This window comes from Drosophila serrata, unplaced genomic scaffold, assembly GCF_035046125.1.
Source record: "Drosophila serrata isolate PLE 108 unplaced genomic scaffold, ASM3504612v1 contig_295, whole genome shotgun sequence".
Classification (NCBI taxonomy): domain Eukaryota; kingdom Metazoa; phylum Arthropoda; class Insecta; order Diptera; family Drosophilidae; genus Drosophila; species Drosophila serrata.
Window position 1 is genome coordinate 1,745,229 of NW_028257193.1, and position 13,842 is coordinate 1,759,070.

Sequence of the window (13,842 nt, forward strand, 5' to 3'; positions counted from 1 at the left end):
ATCACTTCGGGGGCGGGGGCGCTGTTCAACCGAAATGAGTGGGGAAATGTGGGACAAGCGCGATAAGCGAACCAAAAAATATATACATTTCAAATAGGCCAGTAAATAGAATCCATTTAACTAAATAAATCAACCGAATGATGTCGGCCAAACAACTTAATAATGAGCCCTGCCCCAACGACAACGACAACGACGACAGGCAGCAACCACAGAGTGTTGCAAACATTTAGTCGACGCGCCCTTTGCCACGCCATATACTATATAAACTATATATACTTATATGTGGCCGGTCATTTCCGTGGCCAACAACCACAACAGTTATAGTTTTGCTTAAAGTTGCCCCTTTGGAGCCACCCGGATTTCCCTATTGTTGTTGCCGCCGGGAGAGGTGTGGTTGTGCACTACAAAAATTAACAAACTAAAATCAAATACAATCACTAATCATCTTTGAAAAGCCATAAAACTTTAAGAACTATAAGTAGAGATTATGAGATCACTTTTACAGATTACTTTATGACATTCAATAAACAATATCTGCGAGCTTTGTTTAAATTAAATTCCGGATTTATTACTCCATCAATACTCTATTCTATACCCTTCAAGAGTATGTATTATAAGTTCAATCAGAAGCCTCAAGCACAGAGAAGGGAATAATTAAATATAAACTTTGGCTTCCCTAAGTTAACCTCCTATCTTCTCTAACTTAATGATGTCTAAGAGTTTCTGTAATCAATAATGGGCATTCTCTGAGAATATTCTCTGGGTAATAATAATGCAATAAAATTGCTAGAAATACAAACTATATTTCCCAGTGTAAATGAACCCAGCGGGTGCTAAATCGATCAAACTTCTGAGCTGCGTTCGTGCCAGTGCATTGATTTGTGCAATGTTTGGCCAACGCAGTGGCCAGAGGCTGAAAGGGGATGGGGTCCACCCTCAACTCAATTTGACTCAACTCACATCCCATCATCTCACCTCCTAACCCCCGGGCTGCACATCTGCATCATCAGCCGTGCGTCCCCTTTCATAAATAAAATCCCATTTGGACTTTTCTCCCCTGACCAAACGACCATCGAAACGAGACGAATTTTATTCATGGCGCATTTGGTATAAACGGCGTTTACATATTGAAATCTCTCAAATCCGAAAATGTGAAATGTGGAAATCTCTGCAAATGGAAAGTCGCAGCATCAACACACACGCATCATACCCACATGGAAAAGTGTGAGTGAGTATATGGCATACCCATGTGTGTCCAAGGGTTTTTGGGCTTATAAACTTGTTGTACAACTCATAAAATATGAAGGGAGAGAGAGTGTAGGAATGAAAGAAAATTTATTAGCCATGACAACGAACACCAAATGCACTTTGATCAGTGAGGGGCTTTCTTTGGTTGAATGCTAAATATTATATGATCTGTTGAGAGATATAATGGGTATATATTTTAGGAGGTTATTGAAATAATTAGAGGCCGAGTAAGCAGTAAAGCCTCTATTAATTAGATTTGCTGTGATTTAAGAGATCCGTATTAATACCTTTAATTGTTATTAATAAGGTATATATATTATTTATCAAATACAACTTGAGTAGGCAAAGAATAGCCAAGCAAAAACTAAGAAATATTCTTGCATAGTTAGCTTTAACTATTAAAATCCAAATTGAACTTTAAAATAAAGTCATTTTCCGTCACTCTACTGCTACCCTGATTGATTATTTTTGGTCTGTTCTTAGCTATCAATCTTAAGGACACCACTGGGAGATGCTTAACAAGATGAGTTTGCCTGCAAGATAATACGTTCTAGTTAGGATATAGTCATTTATGTGGTTCGACTTTCCCCCCTTGAGTGAGTGACAAAATCTCTGGAATCAACTTTTCCCATAAAGCGTATTAAACGAGCCAGCATCAGAGGCAGCAGCCAGACAAAATCTGGCTTACATCAACTCCAAAAAAAACGAGTTTTTTGTGAGCCCGAAAATCAGGGCTCTCCCCCCCCCACACACACACCTCCCCCTCCTAACTCTCCAGCAACGACTTGCTCCATTGGGCTGCGAGCTGCATTTCACTCGAATAATTGAACATTTTCGGTGACCCAATTTTGGGGCGACACCGCCTGAATATAACAAATTGCTGCACTGGGGCCACGCCCCCCATTTCGAAGTAACGCAGTCTCTGCGCCCCGCCCTTCTCTGCCCCTTTCGGTGGCAGCAAAGTTTTCCTATTGATTTTGTCGCAACTTAACTCCGAGAGGCAGGCCAAAAAGTTTTTCTGCGGCTCGACTTGCTGACACGTTAAGTTTACTTCGAGTTTCTTTGACGTATGTATGTATGTATCTGCGGGTGTGTGTGTGTTGCAATGGGAGCAATGTGTGTGCGCGCACTTGTGGCCAATAACTTTCAAATGGCCAAGTTTGAAAGTTGGTAAGAGCGGGAAACCATTGAATGTTACCAATCATTGCCGATGCCAACGGAGTAGCAATAGCAGCAGCTGCAGATTCAATTAAACTTTGGCTTCACGCTTTCGATCAGTGAAAGTGAGTGAGTCGCCGAAGCCATTCATCCCCATTCAATTGGCTGCCACAATCAATTGCATTTGCCAATGGCCAGCAATGCAATTGCCATTTCAGTTGCATTGACAGCAGAAGCTGTGTCAAGTGCAACGAGGAATGGACAAAGGCCACTGAACCGCGCAGTGGAAATCAAGACTGGCCAATGGCATCTTGACTTGGCTCTTTCAAAGGGAATCTGAATCAAGAAGAAATGTATTCAGGGGACTTTTAATTAATGGGAAAGAAAACTCATGCAAACCTCATTCATAGCTCAAAACAATTGCCTATTTATTGCCTCCCCATATATGCACATATCCCATTTCTGGACTCGATCTGCAAGTTCATTGCCACCCAAGGGGGCCGCATTTGCAACCCGAAACGTCCCAGAGCTGCAAAATGCACTTATGAATTATAGCTGGGCCACGGCCTGCAATTAAACCGAGAGAGCATCCGCTTTAAATTGAAATCGAAACTGTCCTGGGGGCTGACGACTGTCGACTGTCGACTGGCGGCGGCGTTTAGAGGGAAAGGAAAGGTGAGCCAGTGCATAAATCTAGCACAAGCACGAGCGCGGCCAGAACAATAGGAGCTACTGGTGCATTTTGCAGGCAAAAACAGCACGCTTGGCCAACGCTGCGTGATGAAGTGGCCATGTATGGAAGAGCCTGTGGCTCTCGCTCTCCGATTCTTGCATTACAAGCACATCAAGATATGCTATATACCATATATACCATATATATATATATATATATATATATATATAGAAAATTGGCACATTTTACTCGCTTTCAACAAGTTCAGAGAAGCGAAATGGAACGCACAACACCCAACAATGCCAAGCAACCAAGGAGGCAGCAGCACACGCAGAAAAATGATAAGAAGCTATAGAAATGTATCAAAATATATATTCTTAAAGAAGCTTTAAGCCATATCAATATAATAATACATATATAATCTACATAATTTATAACCCTCTATTAACACTCTTCTTAAATTTTCCCTCAGTGTGTGACAGGAAATGCAGGTTACTGTGATAAGATCTAGGGATTTGTCTTATATTAATTGGTGCCAGTGCAGTTGGGGGCAACCTAGATCTATGGAGGAAGTCGCCTCAAGCGTATCAATTTGTTATTGAGAGGTCTCTTTTATCGCCCTTCCTCTGAAAGATCTCGTTTCCAAAGAAAGCCCTCAAGAATGCCTTGACAATGAACCGTATGTGCTCAATCCGCAACTTTAATGCTGCTAAACATTCCGTAGACCCAGTTCTTCGATCTAAAAGACTAACTGTCCACTAATGATGGCCACAACATACATGAATACTCGTATTACCCGCATTGTGCAACGTCATCTAATGGCTATTTAGACCAAGACCTAATCCTCTCCAGGGGCTCATCACCTGTCCGCCAGCTATCTTACATCTACATCTCAATCGGAAGGCAATGCCATAACAAAACATAGAGGCCCGATTGTTGTTTGGCCCGAACCAAGCTGAAGGGCTCTTCGAACCGGGCCCAGAGAGTATCTGTGTTAATTTCCGCTCAACTGTTAGTTTTATGACTTCTTTGAGACGTTCCCACAGGCCCAGAGACCAGAGACAACTGTTGCTGCGTCACATGAAAAACAATCGTTTCCCCGCAAAACGAAGGAAAACAAAACGAAACCGTCTCAAATGAAATGAAAGCCGCTCCGGGGTCAGTTTTGAATAATTTATAGGAGTTGTGAGTGTCCACTTTGTTTGCTTCGAAAAATGCTAATTCAAAGGCCACGAAATAAAGCCATGGCACTGTCAAAAGAAAGCTAATTAGAAGGCTTGAACAAGTGGGTGAACTTTATAGATACATAGATATAAAGATATATCTACCCAAATTCAAGTAAAGTTACTTACTCCATTGAGACATGTTCATATATATCTTTCTCTGGTCAAAGTCAAGGGTTCGTCTTTAATTGTTAACAAGGGAAGCGTCTCCCCCGAAGAGTCACTCGAGCGTGACAGGTGAGTCGAACAGGTGGAGCAGGTGAGCGGAGGAGGAGGTGAATGCAAATTCGCCGCCTGTAATTGTGTGAATAAAAGTTAACGGTTGTGGCCAATGCCTTGACACGCAACCCAGTCTTCTGGGACTGCGTCTTCTTTGAAAACGAAAATGAATTCATTTCATAAATCCCCGGGCTGAGAAAGAAATTAGCATAGTTTTTGTGTCTTGCCTAAGAGGGAACTGTGCTAATGTTACAAAGTTGCTTCCTGTTTTTGGCCCTGCTTCCAGATTTTGCTCCCGCCGCAGTTCATTAACTTGGCAAACAGAGTCGCAGGCGAATTTCACTTTTTTCGCGCACAATTTGAAGTTCAACGAGCAGCGAATGGTGCTCCCCCCTTTGATACATACAAGGGGGAAACATACCAAGAAACCAGTTGAATAATAAGCCAACCGAGTGAGCCACGTCTCTTTGAGCGGGGAAATTGCAAATTACCGCCTCATAACCTGCAGGTCTAAAGCGCGCCGTCCCCCCATTTAATTAAAATACTTTCACTGCCGCCTGCTGGCTGCCTGCAAATGCCAAAAAAAACTCCAACAGAGTCCATGCTAGTCATAAATTTATGCCAGTTTGTCATTCATAATTGTGAGAAATCCCATGGCAGCCAGACTTGGCCAAGATGGAAATCGCTAAAGGATAAAAGGGGTATAAGCCAGTGACAGGTCGGGAGGAAGAAGAAAGGGAAACTGCATTTCAAGTTGGTAAACTACCAGGTTGTGGACATTGATTGCTGGTCTTATTAAATGGCATCAATCAGGGCTCACTTAACATAATAAAAGAAGGTTTACTTTCGAGGTAGCTTCAGGAGTTTCGTAGGGGTATAAAGTGTTTCTTTACTTAAAACCAATTACTCATATTTTATACCATTGAAGGGTATTTTATTAAATCTGAGTATGCAGATTTGTTAACCGAAGAAAAACTAGCATACGAACGCTTTTCGAAGTGCAAAATTAATGCATTTTTGACTTAGTTATGATATTTAAAAAAATCCCTTGATTTGTCAAAAAATTTCTCTTATAAAAATATCTATAATAGAATGCCAATATTTTAAGCAATAACATTTCCGCATTTCTTGCATTAAGAAAAACCACTTTGCCAAGTTAAAAAGGAAATGTGAAATTAATCAAATGTAAACTTTCCATTTCCCCATCGTAACAATAAAATTTGTTACCTTTTCAATTGAAACTGTACAACTATTATGTCCATTGCGATCCATTTTATGGAGTCAGAGTTGGGGCAAAAAGCCCTGCCACATAATTAAACTTAAAGACTGTGCTGTTATGGCCTCAGTGCTCCCAATGAGCCCCAGCCCCCAATAAACGAAAAACAAAAAAATAACAAAACAAAAAACTACTAAAAAAAACTATATAACCAAAGGCTGGAAAAAAGCTTGACGTAAAAAAAGTCGAATCGCTTTTCGTAAGCCAGCGTGCTGTCATTAAATTTAATAAGCACTTTTTTCAGGCCAAGCTTGGATTTTTTTTCAAGCCCTCCTCGCCTGACCCCTCTTAGCTCTTCGCCCAGCCAAGCATTTAAAAGAACACAAAAAAAACCCGAAATATTCTAGCAAAATATGAGCCAAGAAAAAGAAAACGAAATAAAAACTACAAATAATGTTGCTGGGCATTTTTTGAGCCTTTTCTTTTCATAGAATTTTCTTGGTGGCCAAGCGGAGTAAATGAACTCTGGGGGCGCCATCAGCTCTGTCTAACGGCTCATCTGGCAGAAGGGGCTCCAGCTCCAGCTCCAGACTTGGTCTCCATTCCCAGTCTGGACTAAGAGACTAGCACACTTTTGCTCATTTGTTTGCCCAGCCATAAGAGTGAGTTATGAAATACACTCGCACGCATAATGCCCCAACACTTCGGCCGGAAAATACACACATTGGAAAGGAAAGTGGTGCCGTTTATGGCCCGAACAAATTAAGAGCTGCTCTTTCTGGCTTCCTGGGTGATCTTTCATCGGCTTTGGACAATTTACAGACCAATTGCAGGGAAAAGGCCGGTAATGAAGCAAAAAAATGTAGCGATTATGGAGCGTCGATCCAGCTTTAAAAGCCCGCTGTGCGGTGATAGAAAGAAAATGTGCTTTTAAATGCGGCCCAGATGGAACAAGTGCCAGTGCACTCAAAAAAATAGGGTGCTTAGAAGCTAAAGGAAGTGATTTTAAAGGTTTATTTTTACCCAAGATTTCTTTTATGTTTCTAGAAAGTACATTTAGATAACTTACCGGAGTATCAGGAATAATCTGAAAGCAAAAAAGAGATAGATTGATGAGTATATGTAATATATTATTACATTTCCTATATAATATTGTCTTAAATTATTTTAAAAACTTTAAAACTCATTTGCTGCTTGAATTGTTTCTAAATTTATGTTTTATTTCCTACCAATTTTTGAGAAACGTGTAAAAAAATGGGAATAGGGTTTCGACGGAAGCGCTCATTACGGAACCCACCAAGGATGGTGGTTTTTGTCTGACTGGCAGCCACCGTGCACCAGATCCCCGAGCGTTTGTGCCTGCGCTTCCATTTTAGGGCGAGTGCATGTAAAGGTAAGGCCGCACTGGGCGGGGCTAGATGTTATGAGAATAATAATAAAAAATATGGGAAATATACGTATAATAATATCGCGTTTCAGTCGAAAAGTGTGCGGAACTTTTTCGCATTCAGTGCACACGAGTGCACAAAACTCCGACTCCCCCGGGAAAAGCGGGCTGTGGCCGGGAAAATGGGGCGGGCTGGTTGGTTGCAAGGGGAGGCAGAGTGCATTGCTGCAGCTCCAACTTTGGCTGCAACTGCCAACTCAATTATAAAACGAGGAGCAACGCACAAAACACATTAAAACTGCAAGTGGAAAGCTTGTTTTTCTTCACTACTATTTTTTTTATTTCGGTTTGGTGTTTGTTTCTGGCGGTACTGCAGTTTCGTTCTTGTTTATTTTTCAGTTCTTTCCACTTTTCGCTTTTCTGCAATTTATTGAGTTCTCTCTTTGGCATTGTTTTGTTCCCTCTATGCGGAACGAAATAATGGCCAGTGCTCCGAGTACAGAGCGATTCCGGCTCATATTTCTGCATGCAATTGGAAATTGTGTTCCCGGGGGAGGGCAAAGCATAACTCAGAGGGCCAATAAAGCACTAAAATCCAGTTGGTCACCCACTTAAGTTGAATTTATGAGAAGTGCAGAGGGAGAGGAGCTACTTGCTCTCCCATTTCTCACATGATTTGTTTAATTTTTTATGCATTTTCAAAGAGATAAACAAGAACAAGGAACTAACTTTGGGAAGTCGTTGTTTATGTACCCTAACAGTTTGCAATTGAATCGTAAATCGATCATAATTAAGCATAGAATTCTCTTCTGACCCTGCATAGATATAAATATAGAAGGCAAAGAAGCACTTTCTTCTCTTAAGTTTCATTGAGAAATAGGCTCAATAAGAAGTTCTTGTACTGCTCAAATTTCAAAGAACCTCATCTCATAATAGAAGCTATTAATTGTTCTATTTTATAAACGACTCCCAAGACGATCCATAAGTCATTAGTTGCAGGAAGTCATCACAGAGCGACAAGAACCAACCGCAGCAACACGGCAGCAGCAGCGATGCAACATCGATGGTGGAAAGCGAAAAAAAACAATTTCAATTGATCGACGCCGTCAGCTGTTTGATGGACGCAACATGAGCCAGCAATTTGAGGCACGCAGCCGGGAAGAGAGCACCTGCTCCAGTTGGAGGCAAAGGCCAAACCCAAAAAAAAACACAAAATATAAATGAAACGAGAATTTTTCCAAAACCGAGAGAATCGTTTGAGCGAAGAGAGAAAATGGCAGAGCAATGTCAGGGTGTGGAGAGTGGAGTGCTGGTGTTGTTGCCGGAAGTGCAATTGTCGCATGCAACCGTGCCACGCCCACCCAAAAACTGAGGGGAAACCCGCGAACAAACAGATGAACTCCAGCCACAAGCCCACCCACCCCTGTATTAATCGACATCACTGCCAAGGCAACGAACCCGCGGCAATGCCTGATGTATGTGGGGGCGTCTTAATGAATATTGAAAATCAATTCCACAAAGTGAGCCGAAATGAGTTGAAATGCCGGCACTTTATCACAGGCAATGGGCACGAAAGCGACAGTTTTCCTACACAAAGAAAAATAGAAAGAAAATAGGGAAATATAGATAGGGATTTATAAGAAATTGATTATTATAATTCCTTAAATTCAATAAGAAACTTAATCCAATTCTCAAAAGAATGTTTAAAGAAATCAACAGATTTATAGACAATTTCAAGGAGAACAACATTAAAATATTCGTAATTAAGCAATAAACAAGAAAAGAATGTGGCATTGATTAAATCTTAATTAAACAGCCATATATTTCTTCATAAACACTCAATAAATTATTTGAACAAGGCTGTGTTTGAATTCATTAACTTAATCTTGAAATATTATTCATTTTTTTAAGATTATTCTGTTTCTATGCATAATTTACTAATATATTAATTTCAAGATAAATACTAGTTGACGACAACAATTGAATGATATTATTTTGCTTTCTCTTTATGCTCATTATATATTTCAAAATTTGTAATCGACTTTTTTTCTGAGAGTATATTAAACCCATAATCATAAAATTTACACTCACTTCATCATTATCATTTAAATAATTATACTCTTCTGGCTGTGATTTCGAAACTCAATTGTAAAGTCAGTGTAAAATCGCTTCTAACACGAAGCCGCGCTGTGGCACGTGTGAGTTCCCGGCTGCCGCTGTCATATCGCTTTCCCTGCGGGAACTGGCAGAACGTCTCCGACATGTGGCACTTAAATGGGCAGGGCGGAGTGGGCAACGGAGACCGAGAGATGACTATGACGATGGAGTTGGAGGAGATATGGAAAGAATGAGGGAACCGGCCGAGAAGCAGCTGTCAGTCTTATGTGCCTGCTAGCCTGCTGGCCAAACATGTTTTCCTCCGGCATGTGCTGGATAATTTAGCAAAATTTCGAATCCGACTTGGTTCTGTTAGAAGAACTCCACACATGCTCTAGCTGTTGCAGCAATAGCAATGCTAGGTAAATATTATTACAACAACTAATGCATAAAAAAACCAAGTGAACACGGTTTGGAATTTTTTTCGTGAAAACGCGTTGCACGGAAAACTTGAAAAACCGGCAATGCCGAAATGCGCGTTACTACACTGCCCAAACTAAAAGGTTAATTTCGATTCCTGTAATCCATAAGATACAACTTAAACCTCTTTAGAAAGGAACCCTCTATCGGAGGATAATAAGGATGAAATGACATGGGTGTTGCTCAACATGTTTCTAGATACTTTTCCCTGAGAATTTTGGTACGTTATCTTTATGTATATATATACAAATTAAGAGGGATTATATCTTAAAGGAACCCTCTATCGGAGGATGATAAAGATGAAATGACATGGGTGTTGCTCAACATGTTTATAGATACTTTTCCCTGAGAATTTTGGCAGGTTATCTTTATGTATATATATACAAATTAAAAGGGATTATATTTTAAATCTTATATAGAACATAATTATTTTTTTTTTTTGTGTGCATCAAAAGTCAGTCAACTATAGGAGGCCCAGTATATGCAGTATTCCCCAGGCAAGCTGGCAACGAGACATTAACAATTCACACATTTGCTGCAACATAATTTCAGTTAGCGATAGTCCGATCTCCCCATCGAGAGTACGAGGGGGGTTATAGAGCTGGCGGGATTTCAAAATGCCAGCAAAATGCAATTGGCAGAGTTTTCCGAAGGGGGCGGAGAAGCCCAGGGAAAACCCGATAGATATGCAAGAGCAGGGGCACCGCAGCCACATGTCGTGGTCGAAGTTGCAGGCCAGAAAACTCTGTGCCAACATTTGTGCGCAATTACGAAAGCCAAAACCAACGGCAACAATGTGGCGGCCATCATAATTTCCATTCAGCTTGGCAAAAAGCAAAAAACCAAAAAAAAATAGGAAAAAGGCAAAGAAGTAACAGTGGCATTAGCAACGGCCAAGTAATTGCACGTAATGGAGGGAAAGGCAGGAGGACAAACTGACTTTCCTTGGACCCATTCCGGACCAAGAGCAAAAGTACTCATAATGGCAACTTTCAAGTTGCTTTTAAGAGGATTTCTATGGAATAGTTTCTATACAAAGCCGTTCAAAGGGATGCTGCCACTACTGTAAAGAGATTGCATTCCAGTATCTGGCATTTGCGGATTGATCTTTTCAGGCCTTCAGACATTCCTCCTCAAAGGAAAGCCTTTCTGTGTGAGCTTTAAATTGAATAAGTAATGTTAATTTATTGTAATTTCAAAAAAATACTTCTATATTAAACCCCCAACCTAGAGCCCCTTGATTGGGACCTGATTCGATATTAGAAATCCAGTGCCTGAGCTTTCACTGTCTGCCTTTTGGCAGTAGTAGTAGGTAGCATTCGGCGTAGTTCAGCAGCTGTAATAGGAAACCAGAAAGAGACTCGAAAATTTGTGAACAAAATTCCAGTAAGTAGAACCACCTCCAATCCAACCTCCACCTCAATCTTCATCGATCTGACTGTGCAGCCCAGTGACATGTCCGAACTGCAAGCATCGCTACTGCTCAATCGACAGCTCGCCGAGCTGCAACTCAATCCGGTCGAGGGCTTCTCCGCCGGCCTGGTCAGCGACACTGACATCTTCAAGTGGGAGGTGGTGATCATCGGCCCACCCGACACCCTCTACGAGGGCGGGTGCTTCAAGGCCCACCTCATCTTCCCCAAGGAGTACCCGTTACGTCCGCCGCGCATGAAGTTCATAACGGAGATCTGGCATCCGAATATTGACAAATCCGGCGACGTCTGCATCTCGATCCTCCACGAGCCGGGGGATGACAAATGGGGCTACGAGAAGGCAGAGGAGCGCTGGCTGCCGGTTCATACCGTAGAGACGATCCTCCTTTCGGTGATCTCGATGCTGACCGATCCCAACGATGAGTCGGCTGCCAACGTAGACGCGGCCAAGGAGTGGCGCGAGGATTTCAAGGAGTTCAAGCGTAAGGTTACACGCTGCGTTCGCCGCAGCCAGGAAGAGATCTAGGATTCTAGATGGATGGGATGGCAGTGCCAACGATCGACAGCGGTCTACATGCTAATCACGTTAATAAAATGAGCGCCTAATTTATATGTCGCCTGTTTGAGGCGCATGTGTAGTCAGAACAGAGAGCCTCCTCACCTAATTGGAGGAGCCAATTAGGGCAACAGCGCAGTCTCTTTGAGCTTGCGCCAATTCTGCGACACCTGTCGGCATTAATTACACTTAATCGCCTGGGAGGCATTACCACCTCCTAACATCGGTCCGATCTTAAGCCGGTGAGCTTAATAGGCTTGGACTTCTTCCAGTTGCACACTGACACAGTTATGGCTGTCGCAGCAGATACTCAGCTACATCGTTTTCTCTGGTCTTTGGTCTTTGGTCTTTCTACCAGAAGATAGTCAAGGCAGCTGGCCACTTGGTGGCTTTTTCTATATGGTCTTTACATGGGGACACAAAAAATATACATGCACTGGGGCAAAAGTTATTGGGGACTTTTTTTTAGCCGGACTACAAACTAAAATATATTTCATAGCAGGGCTCTGACAATAACCATTGCTGTCCATTCGGGCTTTCAAGCTTCAAAGCAGAAATTAGTTCTATCATCCTAACTAGTTAATAAGACAAATAACACTCTGGTTAGTACACAGTTTTTGTCTGTGCATCAACAACAAATTGGTGCTGTTGCTCTTGGTGTTGCTGCTGGCTAGTGTGACAGCAGCAGCAGCAGCAGCAGCAACATCAGCAGCGACTGTGGCTTCTACTGCGACTTGTTTTGGTGCGCGGAGCTCCTGGGCAACGACTCCACTCTCTAGAGCTGGCTGCCAGCATTTTTGTGGTTAGCTGAACTTGTTTTTGTTGTTGTAATTGTTGTTTATTAGCAACAAGTTTTGCATTTTGATTTTTCTCTTTTTTTGTCGTGCCAGCGGCAGACCCACAACAATTCCCTCTCCGCATGTCGCATTGTTTGGCCGTGAGTCAAATCCGGAGCGGGATACTTGCCCAGCCCGCCATCATGCTGCTGGGTGTGACTTCACTAAAAACCCGATTCCGTTTCCAATTCCAGTGACTGCCTGGCTAACAAATTCAAATGATCCACGGGGCAGTGTGTGATTCAGCAAATACCTCGGACAAGAGGGAGACGTAGGAGAAGAATAAGCACAAATCGGTGAGCGATTTGGAAACTGGGTAAATAAGGCCATGCACCTTCTTCCACAACAAAAATCTTGGCGGCAATAAGCCACAGCATCAGATTCAGCGGCAACGTGATCATGATCATGATCAACACGATTGGCAAATAGTAAAAAACGAAAACGAAACGAAGCTCAAGAAAAGAAAACAAAGCGAGGGAAAAGAAAACAGCTCGAAACCAGCTCCAGAGTTGGAAGCGAAGATGCTCGACCTGGAGATTCTTCTGCACAGAGAAAAAATAACTATAAAGAACTTGATTGATAAACTACTACTTTCTATAATATATTGGGTTATATCAAAAACAAAGTTATGATCACGGATCCAGCTGATAGCTTTCTAGTAAAAAGAACTTCGGCTACAAACCTTTCTTGTATAATATAGACACCTATCAACTCAGATTTTAAGTTTAATGCACTATACTTTAAATATTTGATCTTTTAAGTGGAATCCATGTGATCTTCATTATTTTTTACCGTGTCATTTGCTGAGAGTTAAAAACTCACTCAGCCAGTAGAAATTGAATTGATGTTGGAGCCCCGCCAGACATCGGATGGGACATGGGATATGGCATGGTACCTATACATATATATGGGATATGGGGCAGGCGGGGAAAGGTATCACGATACTCCTGAAACCGGTTCTGAGCCTGGGCCTGGGCCAGGCCAGGGAGCCCGTAACGCACGGCGCGTAAGCCGGGTCGGACCGGGCTCCCCGAGCAGGGCATTTATAAATAGCCATAGCTTTCGATATGTGCAGTGAAATCTTCTAGCGGCTAATGGGAAAACCGACCGTCCGTGCGAGGGGACAGGTAGCCGAGAGGCAGGTCGGATTCATTAGCCAGCGTACATCGAGGGTGGAAAGGCAAATGCAGCTGGACAAGTGCCAGTGCCTCTGCCTGTGTGTGCGAAAGGTTTTCCTGGGAAAGGGACACAGATCTACGAAAGACTACCTACCCTGGGATGTGCGTGAGTAGTGTCCAAAATCCAATAGACGGCGA

The 13,842-nt window shown here is 42.3% G+C and overlaps 2 protein-coding genes across 3 annotated transcripts in view; both read left to right on the forward strand.

The window, feature by feature from the left end:
* The window catches only part of primo-2 (low molecular weight phosphotyrosine protein phosphatase primo-2), a 75,801-nt gene that overhangs the window by 56,092 nt on the left and 5,867 nt on the right, over window positions 1-13,842 (forward strand). The gene's annotated exons all lie outside the window — the stretch shown is intronic.
* Window positions 10,949-11,744, forward strand: Ubc87F (Ubiquitin conjugating enzyme 87F). The gene is made up of 2 exons (XM_020962095.2): window positions 10,949-11,087; window positions 11,148-11,744. Exon 2 carries the CDS (start codon window positions 11,157-11,159, stop codon window positions 11,658-11,660), a length of 504 nt encoding a protein of 167 aa, XP_020817754.1. The 5' UTR covers window positions 10,949-11,087; window positions 11,148-11,156; the 3' UTR covers window positions 11,661-11,744.